At 48.9% G+C, this 19,593-nt stretch overlaps 2 protein-coding genes and 2 long non-coding RNA genes across 5 annotated transcripts; 1 reads left to right on the top strand and 3 right to left on the bottom strand.

The window, feature by feature from the left end:
* Positions 1-839: 839 nt before the first annotated feature.
* On the top strand, positions 840-2,921 carry LOC125519827 (bZIP transcription factor RISBZ5). 2 transcript variants are annotated; one of them, XM_087532169.1, is made up of 6 exons: positions 840-1,158; positions 1,264-1,381; positions 1,712-1,847; positions 1,959-2,034; positions 2,170-2,295; positions 2,389-2,921. In XM_087532169.1, the coding sequence occupies exons 1-6, from the start codon at positions 967-969 to the stop codon at positions 2,485-2,487; spliced, it is 747 nt and encodes a 248-aa protein (XP_087388295.1). In that variant the 5' UTR covers positions 840-966; the 3' UTR covers positions 2,488-2,921. The 2 variants fall into 2 exon arrangements, with proteins under 2 accessions (XP_087388295.1, XP_048540557.1); XM_048684600.2 differs by having other exon boundaries at positions 841-1,158; positions 1,261-1,381.
* Positions 2,355-9,883, bottom strand: LOC147961452 (uncharacterized). The gene is made up of 2 exons (XR_015609780.1): positions 8,838-9,883; positions 2,355-3,085 (listed from the first exon to the last, which is right to left on the bottom strand). It is a non-coding gene; the product is annotated as an uncharacterized LOC147961452 (long non-coding RNA).
* Positions 9,884-13,447: 3,564 nt separating this feature from the next.
* Positions 13,448-14,249, bottom strand: LOC125522642 (uncharacterized). Its single transcript, XR_015610806.1, has 3 exons — positions 14,212-14,249; positions 14,066-14,128; positions 13,448-13,985 (listed from the first exon to the last, which is right to left on the bottom strand). It is a non-coding gene; the product is annotated as an uncharacterized LOC125522642 (long non-coding RNA).
* A 1,885-nt stretch (positions 14,250-16,134) lies between these two features.
* LOC125524027 (subtilisin-like protease SBT3) lies at positions 16,135-18,730 on the bottom strand. The gene has a single exon (XM_048689107.2). It carries the CDS (start codon positions 18,530-18,532, stop codon positions 16,271-16,273), a length of 2,262 nt encoding a protein of 753 aa, XP_048545064.2. The 5' UTR covers positions 18,533-18,730; the 3' UTR covers positions 16,135-16,270.
* Between the last annotated feature and the right edge of the window lie 863 nt (positions 18,731-19,593).

The raw sequence follows: 19,593 nt of genomic DNA, 5'->3' as shown, positions 1-19,593 counted from the left end.
CTCGCCCGCCCCGGCGTCCCCGTCGCCACGCACGCCCATGTGGTACACTGATGATAGCCTTGTTTTTGCCCCGGCCGACACGCTTTTAGCGCTGCTAGTGCCTGGCTGACTCTTCCCCTCTTTCCGCAGCCACATGGTTTAACCGGCTCGGGTGGCCACGAAATGATGGGTGGCACTGCCGCTGTTACTGTGGGTGGATCGTTGTTGTTGTTGATGATAATCTGATTGCCACCACCCAAGGTGCCGACTTTCACATCATGCCTGCCTGCCTGCCGCCGTTGCATGAGCAGGAAGAAACAGGCCCGGCACTCAACTTGCCGCCAGGCAAATCTGTGGGCATGAAAATGTTTGCACGAATCTTCGTGTAAAATCAATGACATTTGCTTAAATATGTAATACTTATGACACATCTAGATGTGCTTTAGCAAAACTGACGATATATATATTATCAAAGAGCAAAATGTGCGAGGTTTTCTTTGGAGGCGAGATCTTCATAAGATCCACGAGACCATGACAAGGCGGACGTAACCTAAGACAAAGTGAGAGAACAACGGCCACCGGATAACATAATCTGGTACCAATAAGATAACTGAATGCAATCCGATTCATCCAATTCATTTAGTCTAGTGTTATTTAACTACACTTTGAGCAGATCTCAAGTCCTCAACCCAATGAAAAGTCGCCGACGGAGCCACGCGCGCACAGCCTTGCACGCTGCCTCCCTCTCGGCCTTACGAGGATCCGAGTCATCCCGCGTCACTGTCCATTCAGCCAGCCGCTATCATATTCATCTCCCCCAACGGAGCTTTCCACGTCCCCTTCCCGTGCCCCATAAAAGCCGTCGCCGGCGACGCTGTCAGCCCCCGCAACGGAGGCCTCGCCAAGAAAGACAGACAGACAGACGCACGGAGTGACGACAACACCACCACCGTGACGAGAAGACGGAGAGGCAGGCGGCCGCCGGAGATGAAGAAGTGCGCGTCGGAGCTGGAGTTCGAGGCCTTCATTCGGCAGCACCTCGCCGCCGCCGAGGCCGAGGCCCAGCGGGGCAGGCCTGGCCACGGAAACGACGACGGCGGGTTCGGCGGCGACCCCGGCGCCAGAGCGGACGTGTTCTCCCCCGGCAGCGGCCTGCCGGGCCTCTGCTTTGGCGACTCGGTGAGCAGCTGCTACTAGCCCGAAGCTTCCCTCTTAGCTCAGCCTCTGCTTCTGTACCTTCACTGTTCGTGCGTTTAACTGAATTTTCATCCTGTGCTCCAGCAGAACGCCCTGGAGCTGGAAGGGAGCAACCCCGGCCACTTGTGGTGGTCCGAAGGCCTCCGGGCGCCGCCGCACCACGCTGCCCCGGCGCCAACCCAGTCGCAAACGCCCGCCGTTTCCGGTATGCACCTTCAGCCTGCAACAGAGTTGGATCTTGTTATCAGTATGCGCAGAATGTTGTATGTTAAGTCAACACCTAGCGAGCAAACGCCCATGTGAACCGCAGTGGATTTCATCGAAAGAATTCTGAACAAAAGAGAAACATCACTTGCTGATCTGTGTGCAGATGTTTTCGTCTGCTCCAAAATTCCTAGGATTTATATTCTTGTCTTCCAAAATTGCCCTGGTCCAACATAGAAATAGAAGTACACTGATTTTAGAGTTGGGAAGGAAATTGATAGAGACACACCAGGGTTCTGTCTCACCTGCTGCCGCATTGTTTTGGTCGCAGCTAGCCCGAGGGAAACAATCTCAGGGAACCAGGCTCTCGAAACCGAGTCGGACTCTGACAGCGAGTCATTGGTCGAGATTCAGGGCGGCCGATGCAAGCGGAGCGGCAAATCATCAGATACCAGGCGAATAAGAAGGTATGCAGAGATCAAGCCAGTGCCAAGTTCTGTAAATTCTAATTAACACTGAACAAACTGCTTACGTTTCTTCTCTCCAATGAACTAATGAATTGCCTGTGTAAATTTCAGGATGGTGTCCAACAGGGAGTCAGCTCGACGGTCCAGGAGGAGGAAGCATGCGCAGCTGACTGACCTTGAGTTGCAGGTGGATGCACTCTCTCTGCTGCTTCATCAAACAAAAATTACCTTCTTGTAGCCTTGTTGCCTCCTAATGCACATGCCATGATCCAAGTTTGTTTCAAGCTTCTGACCGTCGACATGTGCCATCCTGATTGAGCAGGTCGAGCAACTTAAAAGTGAAAGTGCAACCCTCTTCAAGCAACTGACAGAGGCAAATCAGCAGTTCACCACCGCGGTCACTGACAACAGGATCCTCAAATCAGATGTAGAGACCTTAAGAATCAAGGTAACACTTCTCCTCTGGTACAAGGAAGAAATAGTCACCTCTAAACGATCATCAGTTCCATAGCAGAAGTGACATCTGAAATTGGCTCCGCAGGTAAAAATGGCAGAAGACATGGTGGCTAGAGGCGCAGTGTCATGCGGCCTAGGACAGCAGCTCGGATTGGCACCATTTCTGAACTCCAGGAAGATGTGACAAAGCCTTGGTGAGCGTTCTCACAGGCACAGGGTTGAACTTGAAAGGGAACCATGCACTCTTCAGAGGTTTCTAGCTCTAGCTCTTCAAGTTCAGACATCGGCGGTACGAAGCACTGCAAGTCTAGAGTGCTCGAATAACCGGATGCCCGCTTGCCCAGCGAGGCGGCCAGATGTGTGGATGCCGTGTGGCCCGGAGATTCACACCAAAGCAGGGCCTTTATGTATAGTAACGAACACTGGCTGTTGCATACCTGACATATGTGCATGCCTCGCAGGCTGCAAAGGTACTAAACTCTGAAGGTAGTGAAACTACTCTGTGTTCTGTATACTGGTGAGTGGTGAATATATGTATTGATGTTCATATACAACCAACCGAGTCGTCCTCTGTCCATTACTTATGTAACTTCTGCTAAAAAAAATCTTTGTTCCATACTTGTACAGACTACAGAAAACTTAACTATGCATCATCTAGTCGGTTCTTTGATGTAGCTCTGATGTACAGTATCAGTGCATAGTATCGTCTGTTGGCGTTGGCAGGTCTGAAGGTCCTTAGGAAATGATGTAAACCTCACACCTCAACCGCAATCAACTACCAGCTGAAAAAGGGATTGTGTTTGTACAAAACTGTAAGAAACAGAGTGCAAATGTAAATGAAATGACAACATAACAGCCACCAATTTCAAAGTAATGGACAATTAGGTAACCAGGTCATAAGGAATTTTTCTTCTCCCGTTGAAGAAAATTTAATGAAGAATTAGGCCTTGGTCACCCATAGGACCCTAAGGAAGAAATATTCAGGGTTTCGCGCTCTTTCTCTTTTTCCTAACTACTTGCGCAGTTGTCCAACCAAAACATAACTTACAAACATATACAGTAGAATGCTACCGTTCTTGCTACAAAAAGGTAAGCAGGTTAGGACCCGGCCAGCGCACTGCCGCACCGCACGTACACACACAGAGAGACAGACACACCAGTACGTTTTTTAAGAAGATATGTGAGATGGTTGTAATAAGGTAACACAAAGGAAAATATGTTTTAATGAAAACAATATAAAAGTCAACCAGATTACTCAATCTAAAACGAATAATATGGAAAAATCAACTAACTCTTAAGTAAAATTTTAAGCTACACGAGATGTGCAGTTCTATTGGGATTGCAAGTGTTATGGCGCTGCTAGAAGGAGGACGCGAGAGGGCCGGCTGGGGGGCCTTTTTGCCCACGGCCGGGCAAGAGGGAAGGGATTTCCTTCTTAATTCTTGCTTTTCTTAGATTGATACATCTCCTCTCTTTATATAGAGAGGTTTACTTGACTCTCAAGCAAGGCTTACTTGACCCCTAAGCAAGCGACTCTTATCTCTAATTAACCCTAAGACTAACAGGCCCATTAGGCCCATTACGTACTCTAACACTACACCCCACCTGGACATGCAGCTTGTCCTCAAGCTGCAACCTAACCAACTTATAACCATGACTCGACGCAACCCAAACCTAACACCTAAAAACAAGCCTTTTACATCTCAGCTTGTTTTATTATTCTCAACCTGAAATGGACTGGAACGCTTTATTTTGGACCCCTTAACAAAAAGTGGACACCATCCGCATGTCGGACATGCACGTGTACAGCCACCTGGATCCCATGGAGACCATCTGGACAAAAGGAGTGCATGTATAGGACCACCTGGAAGTGGTCGCAAGAGTGACCAGCAGAGGCGCCCTTGTGGCGCCCGGTGACGGAATGCAGTGGTGCTACGTGGTGCGTTGTTGTCGGTGACACCATGCCTTCTTCCTGCCGGACGGCTGTTGGTCTGCACCGCACAGGGAAGAGTGGGGGGCTTGCGATGGAGAATGACGAGGAGGGGTGCGCCCCCCAACCGCCAATGACGCAGACTTGGAGGTCGCTGCCCGTGGGGAAAACAGCATGCCCGCTGCCCGTGGGGGAAACCGCATGCCCAAGATCCCCGGCGCAGCGGATGAGATCAAGGTCCTTTGCGCAGCGAAGGCAACTTGGAGGAGCGGCAGCTGCAGACCACGCATCTCCCGCACACGCCGACGCGCTAGGAGGCCGCGCGCAGTAGCCTGCAGCCTCACCGCCGCCGACACGTGGCGGGTAGCGATCCAAGACGAAAGCGGTGACGGCGACGGCGGGGACTGGACTTGGTGGAGCGGGACTCCCGCCGGCGCGGTCGATGCGGGGCCGGAGCTAACCGGCGGTGGCTGCTGCAGCGGCTGCGGCGGTGGCACACCGGGCAGCGGCTGCTGCGGCAGAGCGCCGGGCGCGGCGGAGGCCGGCAGGAGCGGCGGCTGCCAGTGCAGCCAGGGTTGGGCGGTGGTGGCGATGGATGGCAGCTGCAGTGGCCCGGCGAGCGCGGCGAAGGCCGCCTGGTGCGGCGGCTGCCACGGCAACCAGGGCGGCGCGGGGGCGGCGATGGGCGCTGGAGGCGCGGCAGGAGCCGGCCCTGGCCACTGCGGGGCGACGGTGGGCGACAGCTGCAGCTAGGGCAGTAGCGTCCCAGCGAATGCCGCGGAGGCCGCTGGATGCGGCGAGTACCACGGCAGGGCCGGCAGCCCGGCGGTGGCGGTCAGCAGCAGGGGCGGCGGCGGCCCGTAGGGGCTGGCCAGGTACAGCCGGATCCCCTGGACGGCTGTGACGAGGTCGTTGAGGACCCCGGTGATCTCCTCCGGAGTGTAGACGGCATACGGTGGTGCGGTGGAGGGCGTCGACATCTGGGCGGTGGCGGCGCCGGAGGATGTGACCAGCGGCGCGGACGGGGAGGGCAGCGGCTCGGTGTAGATGGCCAGCGGCGCGGTGGTGACGGTCGGCAGCGGAAGCGACAGGGTGGGAGGCGACGAAGACATGATCGAAACTGAGCTACCTGATAGCAAATTATTATGGCGCTGCTAGAAGGAGGGCGCGAGAGGGCCGGCCAGGGGCCTTCTTGCCCACGGCCGGGCAAGAGGGAAGGGATTTCCTTCTTAATTCTTGCTTTTCTTAGATTGATATATCTCCTTTCTTTATATAGCGAGATTTACTTGACTCCCAAATAAGGCTTACTTGACCCCTAAGCAAGCGACTCTTATCTCTAATTAACCCTAAGACTAACAGGCCCATTAGATCCATTACGTACTCTAATAGCAAGTGATTAGTTTTTCATACTGCTTACATTCGGTAGATGTATCGAGACATCTAGAAAGCATAAAGGAAGACAGCGATTCCATACACGTTACGACATTTCGTAAAAAGCAATCTTTCTATATAGAGGAATTGTGCCCCCACCGATTGTTCGCTTCCACTGTTATTCCAACTTAAAGAAAATCCTGTGCACCCTAAAAACATGGGGATGTGGAACAAAAGGTGGAAAGAATCAGATGGAAAGGGTTGACCGAATAAAAATCTCCGAAAAGTGAATCTGCCTCTAGGGAGTCCAAGGGGCACCACTTGCAGCACCTTTCCCCCCACCAAAAATGTATGATGCGGTTGTTCTCTATTATTATTTCCAAGAAAAGGTATGGCATTGCTCAAGCATGCCATATTTCCATTTGTGCTTTTGGGCCACATAATTTTATTCCTGGTCCCCTATCATCCAATAGGCCAGCCTGTAGAGGAACCGTATCTGTCGTTTGACAAACGTAATGCTCTGATCTGACTTTATGTAATTCACCAAAGTAGGAAAAAGCAAATTCACATGCTGTATTATCAAGAAATCATACATGTGCTACTTGGCCCAACCAAATTAAGACCAATGATGAGTACAGCGTTCAGAAGTAAGTGGTAGGCAATCTGGAATGGTATCCCCACCCCATCATGAATGATGAGTCTAGGGGTGGAGGAAATGTTTACTCAGAAAGGGATTAATCGAAAGTGGAAAGGGAGAAAAATGGCATTAACACTCAGTCTCTCACTACCCCTCAACCAATCAACTGGCGACAGAAGAAATTAACTTGTGGATCATGAATTCATGACAGCCTGCCAGGAATGTAGGCATCAGCAGCACTATTGATCAATCAGGGTACGACACACATTGGAAGGGAAAGAGACACCAAATCTAATGATCCGCCGGTTCTTTCGGGTTTGCACGTAAAGGCAAAGGCAGATCCTAAATAAGAAGAGAAAGTTTGACTTCTTTGCAGCTATATGCATGAAAGTTCTTACTGTGACTAGGCTTTACTTTCTCTTAGCTGCTTCAAGAAAACATAATTGGCTGTAGATGTACAGATAATCACATCACATAAATCATTGGAAAAGTCTTTAAATCATTAAAATTTCATATCACTTGGATTGCTTCGATTTTCTAACCTTCTGGAACTATTAAACTAATTATGATTTTCATATTAATGTGGAAGCTTAGGGCTTCATTACAATTTAAAAAATATTATTAGCATATCAGAATTCAGTAATAGATCCCATTGGTTCTTAATTTTTTTTTCTAGTTTTCTCCTATATTCACGTGTATCATAAAAATAAACTAACTCTTGACAAAGGCTAAGTCCATTTGAAGCACAATCAAGTTGACATTTTATCCACTGTTGTAATACAGAAATTAACTTGTGCATGCCGACAACACAATGCGTGATATCAGTAAAACCACATTGCTCTACATGGAAGTGGATAGAAGATCTACCCATATCAAACCTAACATGTCCATCCAAAAGAATCGAGCATCGCCTTTGAGAAAATTCCATAGCAAAAAGGAAAACCATATCTTGAGGGTATTCCATTGGAAGTCTATATATAACAAGTCAGAAGGGTGAAGCAGTCAGACAAGACACACATACACATCTTACATAGCAAGCAGCAGCCAGCAGGAATGCATACAAACACACATCATCCCTCTAGCTGTGTGCATCGTAGAGAAGTTTAGTGTCAGTGATTCATGTCGCCCAATAACAATCACGAGTTATACTGTCAATGGCCATACGTGAATCGAGATAGAGGGCAGAATGTAGCCAAGGATGACTTGCCGGGTATGTGCATGTATGCTTCATGGTGAGGGTATGCATCCCCTGCTTTGAATCCATGCTGATATTTTCCGGCAAGTTGTTCTTGGCTAGCATCTTGTCCTTTTTCTCTCACGCGGGCCATTGTATGGATTACATGTTCACCTTTAGCTTCCAATGCAATGCATACATCATACCATTGTATATTAAGGATCTGTGGATGGGGGTAGACATTATATCATGATTATTATGTTATTTTAGCTGAGACTGATGTACTTGTTTTGGTTCATACACAGCAATCTACAGGTTAGGCTGACAGTGACATGGTCAGAGTGAGATGTGCCATTTAGGTGAGGCCCTCCAAGCCCCCAAACAATATTATATTATGTTCATGTTTATGCATATAGGAATCTTTGCAACCCACAAGCTAGATGTATGGATTAGTAAAAAAGATGTCGGCGTAGCGACTAGCGAGTGGCATATCATTTCACCCCTTATAGGCCTAGTGTGTCAAGGATGAAAAAAGCTGCAGTGGTACCGTTTAACTAACTAGGCGACATGGAAATATACGCAGGCCAAGAACCAAAGTTAATTTCCATACAATTGGTCCAAATCCAACAAGCTACGTTCAGTTTTCCGCGTTGTAGCTAAAAGTTCAAAACCAACAAACAAGGAATCACCAATACCTTCTTCAACAACAAAACCCATAGAACAGCAAGTCCCATGCTGACTCAAATACAGTAGCAAACTAGTGTATGCAAGGATAACTGAATATCCCCGCCCAAAAGGAAGGATAACTGAATAGCATACGTTAGTATCTATCTTCGTCATAACTTGGCTGAGAACAAGAAGCGAGTCAATTGGACAATAGCACGCTCAGTGACAGTAAACATATTAATCCAAGATAGCGTACTCACAAGAGGAGGCTCAGAGTTCCCATTTGGTTATTAATCCAAGACAGCGTACTCACAAGAGGAGGCAGAATTCCTTTATCACACAGATTTTGGGATTGGGATCAGAGTGAGTACGCCTAATTTGTCGGTATGCTCTGGGAAAAAATGCAAGTTTGGGAGCATTCGACCAGGATAACTGCATCCGAGTAACCCAAAGCGAACACAGACGATGACTGCTCCTCAAATTCGCCAAGTGGCTAGACTGTTTATTGCCGGTCGGAAACTATTTTAGTACTGTATATCTGCGACACACGCCCTTACTGATGATTTCCCTTGCGGTCTGCCAGGGTAAGCAGGGACCGGAGCCCTACAGGTAGAGATCCCCTGGAGTCTCTGATGAATCTCTATCTACTGTAGATTTGCAGGCGAGGCGCATATCCAGCATGATCTGCAGCAAGAGCGCGGATCGTAGCTGGGGGTTGGAGCCCCTGAACAAGCAGGGAGGGGCCAAGCAGCGTACCTCTCTAGGCATCTCGTGGTCCGCCGCGGCACCCTGGTGGAGGACATGGGGCCAGGAGAAGCAACCGGCGTCGGCGAATGGCGCAACCGCGACGAGCCGCCGGGGACCCCGCGTCCGGCCGTGGTTTGCCTCCCTCCCTTCCGCTCTGGGCTCTGGGAGAGGCTGGCGAAGTGGCTTTCCCTATGGGCTTGTGGGCTTGAATGGACTGGTTCCCGTGGGTTGATCACGAGATGGGCTTGCTAATATCACGGGCTGTGCGGGTGTGGGCTCATTAGGCCTTGGTTTTGTGCTACGTGTTTCGAGCTAAAATTTGTATTCCCCTAACTAAAGGTTACATATGAATTTTGCAGCTTTCTCAAAAAAATAAGAATGAGTTTTGCAGAGTTGGCAACTCGGCCAGCACTACAAAGGGCCAGATATTTTCGCTGCAGCTTCTCCACATAACTCATGGTGGAAAAAAACTCCGGAGAGAAGTTGTAGTTCTTTTCGCCTTATGCCCTCATAGTTTATTTGTTGAGTTGTCTGATGAAAAGTTTATAATGACCATGTTTTGTAATTGCGTGATGTTTAACTTGTACTTTCTTTGTTTTAAAATAATTGAAATTCTAAGATCTACGTCAAACTTCATTAAGTTTGATCAAGTTTGTATAAAAATATATAGGCATCTAAACAACCAAATTTACTTCATTTGATTCAATATGGAATAATTTTTCGTACTATATATATTTGGGACGATGCTATCTCGCTCTCGCGCGCGCCAACACTTGTTTTCCGATAGAGTCAGTTTTCCCAATTTGGAAAGTAATTATTGCTTCTTTAGAGGATTAGATGGAAGGTTATTGTGTAGATTAGAGGTAAATACATGCCACGAATGTTCAGTTTAGTGCATGAACTTGAACAATACGTCGAACTGGTTCTAAAACTTGGCATGAGCGTACAAATACAATGTTAATCTCATCCATAGACGTAAAGTGGGCCGACATGGCACTGACATGGCATAGGGCCTGTTTGTAACGACGAAACATGATTACTTGTATACTATACTAGTGGACCCGTTGCGTCAAATGGCGCAGAGGCATGCTAAATCCATGTGCGCGATGAAAAGAAATCCATGGTTTAATCCTCTTTAATACTAGAAATGTGGTGGATTGATGTCTACGTACAATGAGATGAAGCTTGTTGTTTACAAACAGATCTACATTGAATCTGACAGTAGCATTCTAATCCCTTTGTATAAAAAGACAAACGGGGGCTTGTTGTTTACAAACAGATGACCCATCTCGCCAAATCGCGTAGAGTCCCATTTAGAACCATGTGTGCTTTGAAAATATTTGCATTTGGTAGTAACTTTACGTTTTAGCATGCATGTATGGTAAGAATTCTAGCCCTTTTATATAAAAAAAAAAGAAGTGAGACTTGTGTTTGAAAATATATGCACTTATAATAGTACCAACTGAAACCCTATGTTTTTTATCAGGTCTAAATTTCTACGACTATCCTTAGAGTTAATCACAACATTCAGGCATCATTTTCAACTATTTATATAAAAAAAGGGCAGCCCGGTGCATGTAGTACGCAGTCTTTCCTTACATTTCTGTAAGAGGCTGTTTCCAGGACTTTAACCCGTGACCTCATGGTCACAAGGCAGTAGCTTTACCACTGCGCCAAGGCTCCCCTTCCATTTTCAACTATTTATGCATATGAATATTTCATAAACAAAAAAAAAGGTCACCCCCATAGACAGTGTACAGATGTCCACAGAAAATATCATGTTCATATCTTCCTATGCTAGTACACTATGTGTGAAGCATAATAAAGTTCAGTATTGTAAGATTGCTTACAACAAGGAACTTTGAGTGTTCATAGAAAGCACAAAATTTGGAGAGTCAGCTTCCATAAAAGTGGACAAAACGGCCACTTGATTAGCCTATAAAGTTTTCTCCTCCGCCAGTGCTTACATCATACAGCTTGCCTGGACAATCATATGCCTTTCTAATTTATTTCTCTTAAAACAGAATATGAAGTATACTGAAAAATTATGTATGAATTGCTACAATTAACCAGTCTTATTTCACATGAATATCTGATATTATATTTGACTAATCAAATAAATAAGTAGAACATGGGAATGGAAAGGTATACACATCCTCCCGCAAAAAAAAGGAAAGGTATACACATCCTAGAGGAATGATCTGCAGCTCAGCACTCAGCATCACCTACGGTCTGACAGAGCTGATACAATTTTCTGCTGGCGCAACCAGCAAGCTTATACACAGGGTGATCGCACTACAGTCAGCGCTTAAGTTTCAACAATACTGTAACAGGAGGTATTATATGATACATGTTTGGTCAAGACAGGACTCAATATGGTTATGAGACAAGTCAAAGCAAGGAATTGCACATGGAAATGAAGTGCTAAACAGATGTAAGAGTGGAATCTGGTTGATCCTGAGTGTAGAGAAAGTTCAAGCGGATTTATTGAAACAGGAAACTTATTCGATGTCCATGTTTCTGCATCTTGGGCAGGTCCTGGATACTTTCAGAAGAGATAGAAGATGCAGAAACATGAGAGACAGATGTTGAAGTTCTATCTCAAGGACCATACAGAACAGGCACAATTAATATGCATGTGGTCCCCCAGCAAAGTTTGATGAAACACATTATTTTTTATCAGAGAAAATGCAGCTTTTAGAACATCCACCTGAGACACAGTAGATGAAAAATGACTATCACAAATTCACAATAGCACTCTAGTTAAAGAGAAGAACCAAGTAGTACTTTTCCTGCAACTGAAGAATCTAACCAGGGAATTTAAGTAAGATTCATTTTGAGAATTCAAGCAATGATCTATGAATCTCCATGGAGACCTTCCACATCATGTACTATAGTTTCACCCAGCACCATATCCATACATTTTATACATTTGTTTGAACGACTCCATACTCCACAGCATCAACGAGTAGTTTCTAAAGGCAAAAAAATAATAGATAAAATATACCACCAGACTTGGTGAGTACACCTTTACCTCAACTATGAGTTATAGTCACAAGAAACTGATAATGTTGATTTCTTATGTAGGTACCAAGCGAGTTTGCATAAAAGATTATTTGGAAATGAAGTGAGTGTGTATAAAACAATAAGCAAATGGTCTACTGGACTAATTGTTTATCTAGCTATCTTTTCTTTATTACCAAGCAACAACTATTAGTTGGGTAAATAACAAGCAGGTGCCTGTAAGTGAAGCTGGAAGGACGCTATGATGGATATAGTTCTGAACGTATTTTGATATGAGATTATTTCCATGGCAAGATAGCTGCATGGGATTGACAAATAATTCTGAAGCACAATTTCTATGACACTTCTAGGGGTTTTGTGGTGTTGTATTTCTTTTTTTCTGGCTTATTTGATAAAAATACATGGTCATATACTTGATTTAATGAGATTTGATTATTTAAAGGAAATTTATGCAATGCTTGCTATTTCCCTACAGGAGACCCGCTCCCTCAAGCCTTTGGGGTCAGGCAGTGCGCTGATTCCGCGTCTCCCCTCCAATAAGTGAAACCATTGGTCGCTCCCTACTTCCTTGGCATAGTAGATTCACTTGATAAATGAGTTTTCAGAAAAATGAGAAAAGCTTGACCAGGTATCATCACATCATAACAAGTTGCTTATGGTTTAAAAAAGTTTGGCCATGATTTTTTCTTTGTATATTGACTTCTCTTCTTCTGGGAGGATGCCAACTGATATACTTCTTTGTGATATTCTGCAGCGAAGAGCAGCAAGCCGCAATTATCTCTCGTGGTAGTTTCCATATTTTTTTATAGAGGAGAAACAAGACAGAGGAGAGCCAAGTAGAGGGGCCAAGGGAGGACCTCAAAATTAAGGAAAAAGATCCTAGATCAATCCGACCTCCTTGGTGAGGAGGGTAAGATGGAGGAGGCTCTTGGATCTCAATTGGCTCGGCTTCAACAGAAATCATCTGCGCAACACGAAAATAAAGATAAAACCTTGGCAACAGAAACCACGGGAAACCTGAAATTCTGGACTGAACAAAAAGGCATAAGTTGGGGAGAAATTTAGGTCGCTAGACTGCCGTGCTCCTGCATATGCATGATTTTGCAAATGTGATACCTCGGTGATCCCTTCAGTTTTGAACGACTCAAAGACCATTCTGATCCCTCTAGCAAACATGTTAACATAACTACATACGCAATGCATTTCTAAACCATTAACCAAAGCATTCATGCACTCAGAACTAAAATCATCTAATTGTTCTGTTCTAAAATATTTAAATGTCTGCACTTTGGTATGGCTGCAACTTGGTGACATGAACTGAATTATGGCTGAAGAATAAGAAAGTAGAACCTAGAAAGATCTACCATGCGTACATAACAAATCTGAACAAAAATAACGAACACTGATGATTCCAAGCAGCGCATAGCAAAACCATTCTTTTGGAATATAAGACGGGTCATTTTTTATGTACTGTATATTAGGGCCATTACTTATACAGCAGATATCAAATTAAGCAAGTGAAGTGGACAACAAAAGTCAGCAGCCCATCACCTTGCAATATACATAGAACATACTTTCACCGACCATCATACCGCTAAACAACAAGACTCATCGGCCATCCACTTGAATTATTATTCTGCAACAGAACAAAAGAAAACACACATAGAACACCAATTAGAAGGGCTCCTACACACCAGTCAATAGTCTATATGGCAACAAAAACAAATCATTTGGTCATTCATCAGGCCGATGGTGTGCATTAGGTTGGGCCTGCTTACACGGTACAGAGACATTTAGGCTACACAAATCTTTAGAGAGAGATTAGGGCATGGAACAGAGGGGAAGCTCATCTTGGCGTCTCCCCAAAATTTGCCCATGGTTGCCTGTGCCCGCAACCTCGCACATGCTACTATGCAGAGGAAGAGGCATGGAAAAGGAGGTGAGGGTGGAGGCAGAGGCGAGCCGGGCCGCCTCCCTGGCCGGCCGGCAGCGCAGCCTCCACGAGGGCCGGCCTACTCCTTCACCCTATCGCCGACCTCCTCCCTCTTCCCTGTAGCTTCACCACATCGCGACGGGCCGACTGTTGCCTGCCCTCGTCGCCCGCCTCCCCTGCCCATCCACCCCACCATCGACCTGAGAACAAACATGGCCGGGTTACTGCAGAGGCATTCTACCGAACATGTTGCATGCAGGCAAACGGAAGGAAGACTAACCTCAATGCAAAAGGCAGAACGGCGCGACGGCGGGCGCAGGAGACAGCGGTGGAAGAAACTGGTCTGCACATGTAGCACACAAGAGGAAGAACACCGAGGTAAGTAGGGTGAATTGCGCAGAGAAAGCAAAGGGAAAAAGGACGAACCAAGGAAGGCAGGCACGGACATTAACCATCACAACGGCTATGCACACCGGCGGCGAAGAAGGTCAGTCAGTCCGAGTCGAACAGGATGCGAAGCGTGGTGGGGCGAAGGAGGCGAACGGCGGACAGCGAAAATGGAGAGCGCGGCCTCTCTCCACACCAGGTAGCATTCGCCGCACGGAACAAACCCAACACCGCGGCGAAGGCACGTGCCCTAAGCGGACGACTCAGCCCCACCGTCATACAGACACCAGGCCAGCGGGTGAAGGCCACCCGCGCAAGAGAGGGACGCGCAGGCTCGGCCAACTGTCGCGCAGCCCCCCACGCACGCACGCCGCGGTCAGCGCGGGATGAGCCACGCGACGCGCCAGGAGTGGGCACCCGAGAATTTCGGACCCAGCCAATGGAAGAACCCGGCGAGCCCACCAGTCATCGTAGCCCACGCTCGATTCCCTGGGTCAAACCGTGACCAATCAAATTCGCGGATAATTTTTAAATGCATAAACTGTTCTACAAATCGAAAACAATTTTGAAATTCATGATTTTATTTCCGACTACCAAATGAGTTTTGCGCTTTCCCTCATACACTCCTATGCATCATGCTATTAAGATCATCACACACGGACATGGAAAGTTTAAACACCTCATTCATGGGATGGCCTGCGTAACTAATTTGATCATCGCCTCTTTCCCAGCCAAAGAAAATGTATCATGCATGCAATTATTCTTTTAGTGAGCCCCGCTTGCAGATTTTGGCACTTCCCATTCGACATTTTACCTTGTGGGGATAGGCAAGCTTAAATATTTCTCTTCAAAGGTAGAGAGATAAACTTGCAGTGTAGTGCGCACCGCCTCCTGGCTTGTATCCCGGACAGGCTTTCCCAAAAAACATGCTACATCCAATGGCCTCTCTCTTTCTCTGTGTTAGCGATTTTTTCCAGCATCACAACTGATAGCAGCAGCACGTAGTATATGCATAGGTATAAAATTTGTTTTGCACTGAATCAAACTATGGCGGCTGTCATACCGTGTCCATAGGGGTCCTCCCCGGTGAAGCTAAAGCAACGAGAAAATTATTAACTGAAGGTAGCCCAAATGATATCATTTGAAAGGCTGACTCCAACGCTTCGGCTCTACGAACCGCTACGTTCACTCCTAGAACCACCCCACACAGACTGGAGGAGGCGACTTTTTTCCTTCCTCAACACTGGCAAGTGCCGACGATGGGTCCTCGTCCTTATCCGTCTACTGCTCCAGCAGCGGGAGCGGGCAGGGAACCCAACAGTTTCTCTCCGGTAGAGGTATAGGGCAAGTGTAATATACTTTCAGATATGCTACATCAGTGCTGGGCACGGCGCCATATCGAAATAATTTGCTTATGCTCTTCCTCCATCTCGATGGCGTTCTAATGGGCGGTGCTAGGAGCAGGTGGCTCGATTTTCTTGCCAGTCTTCAGATCTGGTAAGATCTGTGTCTGATGGTCGGCGCACGACACTCTTCCGGGTGGCGTTGGTGTCGGCTATTGCAGTTGTGTTTGGTGTCTTGTAGTGAGCTGTGTGGATGGCGGCATGCAGCGACATTCGTCTTCTTTGATCATGTCAGATGAAGTTGACGGTGATGGAATCTAGTGGACATTGGGAAGAACCCTGATTGACATGCCACAAAGTTTCGGTCTTGTCGGCAGTCCGGTTCATTGGCTCGAAAAACATCCTTGTATGCAAAGATGCTCCTCCATATCTTGGTATAACTGCAGTGGAGGAGGACAATGGTGGGTGATGTTTTGGCGGGGCACAAGATTCTGCCAAAATGAAATCCTAGTTTTACTTTGAGAGAAACTTCTTGCGAACTGTTTGATGCAATATTGCAAGACATCTATATATATATATATATATATATATATATATATATATATATATATATATATATACTCTTTGTAATACGCTTTGTCTAATGAAATGTATGCGGTTATTTAAAAAATCATTTGAAACATTTCATTATCCATACCACATAACCATAATGTATTGGCGTATGGTCACTAGTTGGATCTGTGCACACGCATATCCTATGGCCGAGAAAAGTTCGCCGACGCCACCACGATCGGACTCCTCACCGTGTATTTGCCGGTGTCGTCCACCCATGTCAACGATCCATACAACGCTACTTCGGGGATTATTTGGCTATCCCCAACCTGAACCACGACCGTGTACCTCTGCTTCTCGTGCTTACCGTCGAACACCAACCTGTTGGGCACGACGTTCACCTTCACCCCGTCCAGTCCCTCCACCGTGGCATTGTACCTCACCGGCCCGTCGCCCACGTTGGTCACGGTCCTGGCGAACGTCTTCTCTCCGCCGTTGTAGTCGAAGAACGCGATGAACGACGGGTAATTGAGATTGAGCGTCGCGCCGGCGCAGTCCACGGGGCCCGACGATTGCACCACAGTCTTGATCTGCGCCGCCGTGAAGTTCATGGCGCACATGAGCTTGATGTAGTTGTCTGGCCCGGCGTCGTAGACCAGGCCAGGGTCCAGGGAGCGGTTCGGGTCCATGTGGCCGGACCCCATCGCAAGCGGGCTGGCTGCGTACTCGATGCCGTCGGCCCTGTCCTTGATGGGAGCCAAGGTGTTGTCCGCCGCGCTAGCCGTCGTCATCATCGCCGACCGCACCGCCGCGGGGCTCCATTCCGGGTGCACGGCCTTGAGCAGCGCCGCCACGCCTGACGCGTGTGGGCACGACATGGACGTGCCGGAGATGACGTTGAACTTGCTGAACAGCGGCGACTGCGTCCCCGCGTCGGTGACGCTGGCGTTCTCCGCCCACGAGGCGAGGATGAGCGAGCCGGGCGCGAGCAGGTCGGGCTTGAGCACCGTCGGGCAGCTCCGCGACGGGCCGCGCGACGAGTAGGTCGCCACCTGCGGCGCGGGCTTCGTGTCCAGCACGGTCACCGCGAACTTGATGGAGGCCTTGGGCGCGCGGCTCCTCTGGATGTAGTGCAGCAGCGCCGGGGTGCCCCGCGGCTTCAGGATCACGCCCGGAAATGGGAAGTTCTCGTATAGCTCCCTCAGCGTGTCGTTGGACAGGAACAGCCCGGCGCGCACCTTGGCGGCTTTCACCGACGATATCGCGGGGGTCAGGGCGTCGATGTACGGCACGTCGCAGACCACGACCTTGCCGCGGTTCGCTGCGAGCGCCGTGTCGTTGTCGCACAGGCCGAGGAACACGATCCTGGCGTTCCCCAGGCCGTGTGGGGTTCCGGCGTACAGCGATTCGCCGACCAAGGTCGTGCCGTCGCCGAGCCGGACGATGGCAGAGAACTCCCGGTCCACCGTGCCCGCCGCGACGGTGAGCACCCACGGCGAGCCGTTGCGAAGGTACCCGGGGTCCGGCCCGTCGTTACCGGCCGAGGTTGACACGAAGACGCCGCGCTGCATCGCCGCGAATGCGCCAATTGCGACGGGATCTTCGTATAACTGCCGGCCGTTGAAGCCAAGCGAGAGGGAGAGCACGTCGACGCCGTCGGCGATGGCCTGGTCCATGGCGGCGAGTACATCGGAAGCGTACGCGTCTTCCTCCCACAGGGCCTTGTACACGGCCACCCTGGCGCGGGGCGCCATGCCGCGAGCGACGCCTCGCCCATAGCCGAAGAAGGACGCGCCGGCCACGGGCGAGCCGGCCGCCGTGGACGACGTGTGCGTGCCGTGGCCTTCCGAGTCCCGCGGGGAGTCGACGGCGATGGTCACATTGGAGTTGGCGATGAGGCCCTTGTTGTACTTGCGTGCGCCGACGAGCTTCCGGTTGCACGCCTTGGCCGCGTCGAACGCCGGGCCGGACTCGCAGAAGCCCTTCCACCGTGCCGGCACCGGGGGCAGCCCGTCGTCGCGGAAGCTCGCGCTCTCGGGCCACACGCCCGTGTCCACCACGCCGATGATCATGTTCTCGCCGTACTCGGATGCCTCCCATATTCCTCCGGCCGCGCCGAGGCCGAGGCCGAGGAACTCGGGCGTGTGCGTCGTGTCGCGCACCGCCATCGCGTCGTCGCGGTAGCACGACACGAATCCCGGGGAGCGCCGAAGCCTGTCGAGCCCATCCGCGGAGAGCCGCGCCGCGAAGCCGTGCGTCGCGTGGTCGTAGACGTAGAACATGTCCGCCCCTGGGGCGGCCGCGGCGAGCGTGGACTCGTACCAGCGCTGGTGGCTCGAGAACACCCCCGGCATGGCCGACTTGTCCATGTGCACAATGTAGGAGTAGGACGCCGCCGCCACAGTATCGGCCGCCGCCGGACGCGGGTAGAGGGCGACCAGGACCAACGCCGCCCATGGCCACATTGTGCGATGTACGTACGTGAGTAGAGCGCCGGCAACGGTGGAGTACGACGGCCGGTGTCTTAACGGGCGACGGCGCGCATGGCTATTTACTGCATGGAGTACGAGTCCTTCGGTTGTTGCTTAGTCTCTGTTTAGACATGCCACTGGTAGCCAAGCCAGCGGCATGGGCCTCGTCGTGTACCACAGGGAAAGAGCATTTTGGCGAATGCTTACAAGCGTATGATAGAGTAGTCGATTTTGGTCGAAATGGTTCGGGCACGCACAACAACTAGATACATGTAGAATTAATGCTGAAGTTCATCACTGGGAAGTGTAGTGTCAGGCCGACAAGTTACTAGTTTAAGAGAAGAAAATCCGGTGGACAAGTTGATCAGTTGGAGCAGAGGAGTTCCGGGGCGAGTAACCCCAACGTGACCTGTCTCTGTCTGTTCAATTACGTAGAGGTATGTCACGGAGCTCGGAAACAAATCGGACAGCGATGCATGGCTATCCAACACAAATGGATACATCCATAGTTCTCATTATTTCCCATTTGCAGCCATGCATTTGATGCATGTTAATCTGTTGGGAACCCACTCATGCAACTACATATATCAGTTTTGCTAAAACGCATTAGATATGTCATAAGTATTGCACATCTAAGTCCTATATTATCGATCTCTTGCGAAGATTCGTGTGAGAATTTTGTTTTACTTTCTTTTTCTTTCTATACTTGATTGTTTCATTTAGATGTGTAATAACTATGGCACATTGGCCGATTCTTTTGGGTGATTCTACCAGAATCGCCCCCCTCCTCAGCTTCTCCCAGAATCACTACTCCATATGTTTTTTACAATCCTAGATAACTAGACCTTAACTAGATAGAATTGTAAAAAAAATATGAAGTGACGATTCTGGAAGAAGCTAAGGAGGAGGGGGGGGGCGATTCTGGGAGAATCGTCGAAAAGAACTGGCCCCTAGATGTGCATTTGCCGACGAGCCATGCAAGTCTCTCTCCAAATACTCCAGCAGGGCGTCCATCACCGTCTTCTGCCCTTTGCCAGCCTGAGTAGGGCACCTTT

This window comes from Triticum urartu, chromosome 7A (genome assembly GCF_056163025.1).
Source record: "Triticum urartu cultivar PI428250 chromosome 7A, HENAU_Tu73, whole genome shotgun sequence".
NCBI lineage: Eukaryota > Viridiplantae > Streptophyta > Magnoliopsida > Poales > Poaceae > Triticum > Triticum urartu.
The sequence above is the reverse complement of the archived record's forward strand: the minus strand, read 5'-3'. Positions and strand labels throughout refer to the sequence as shown.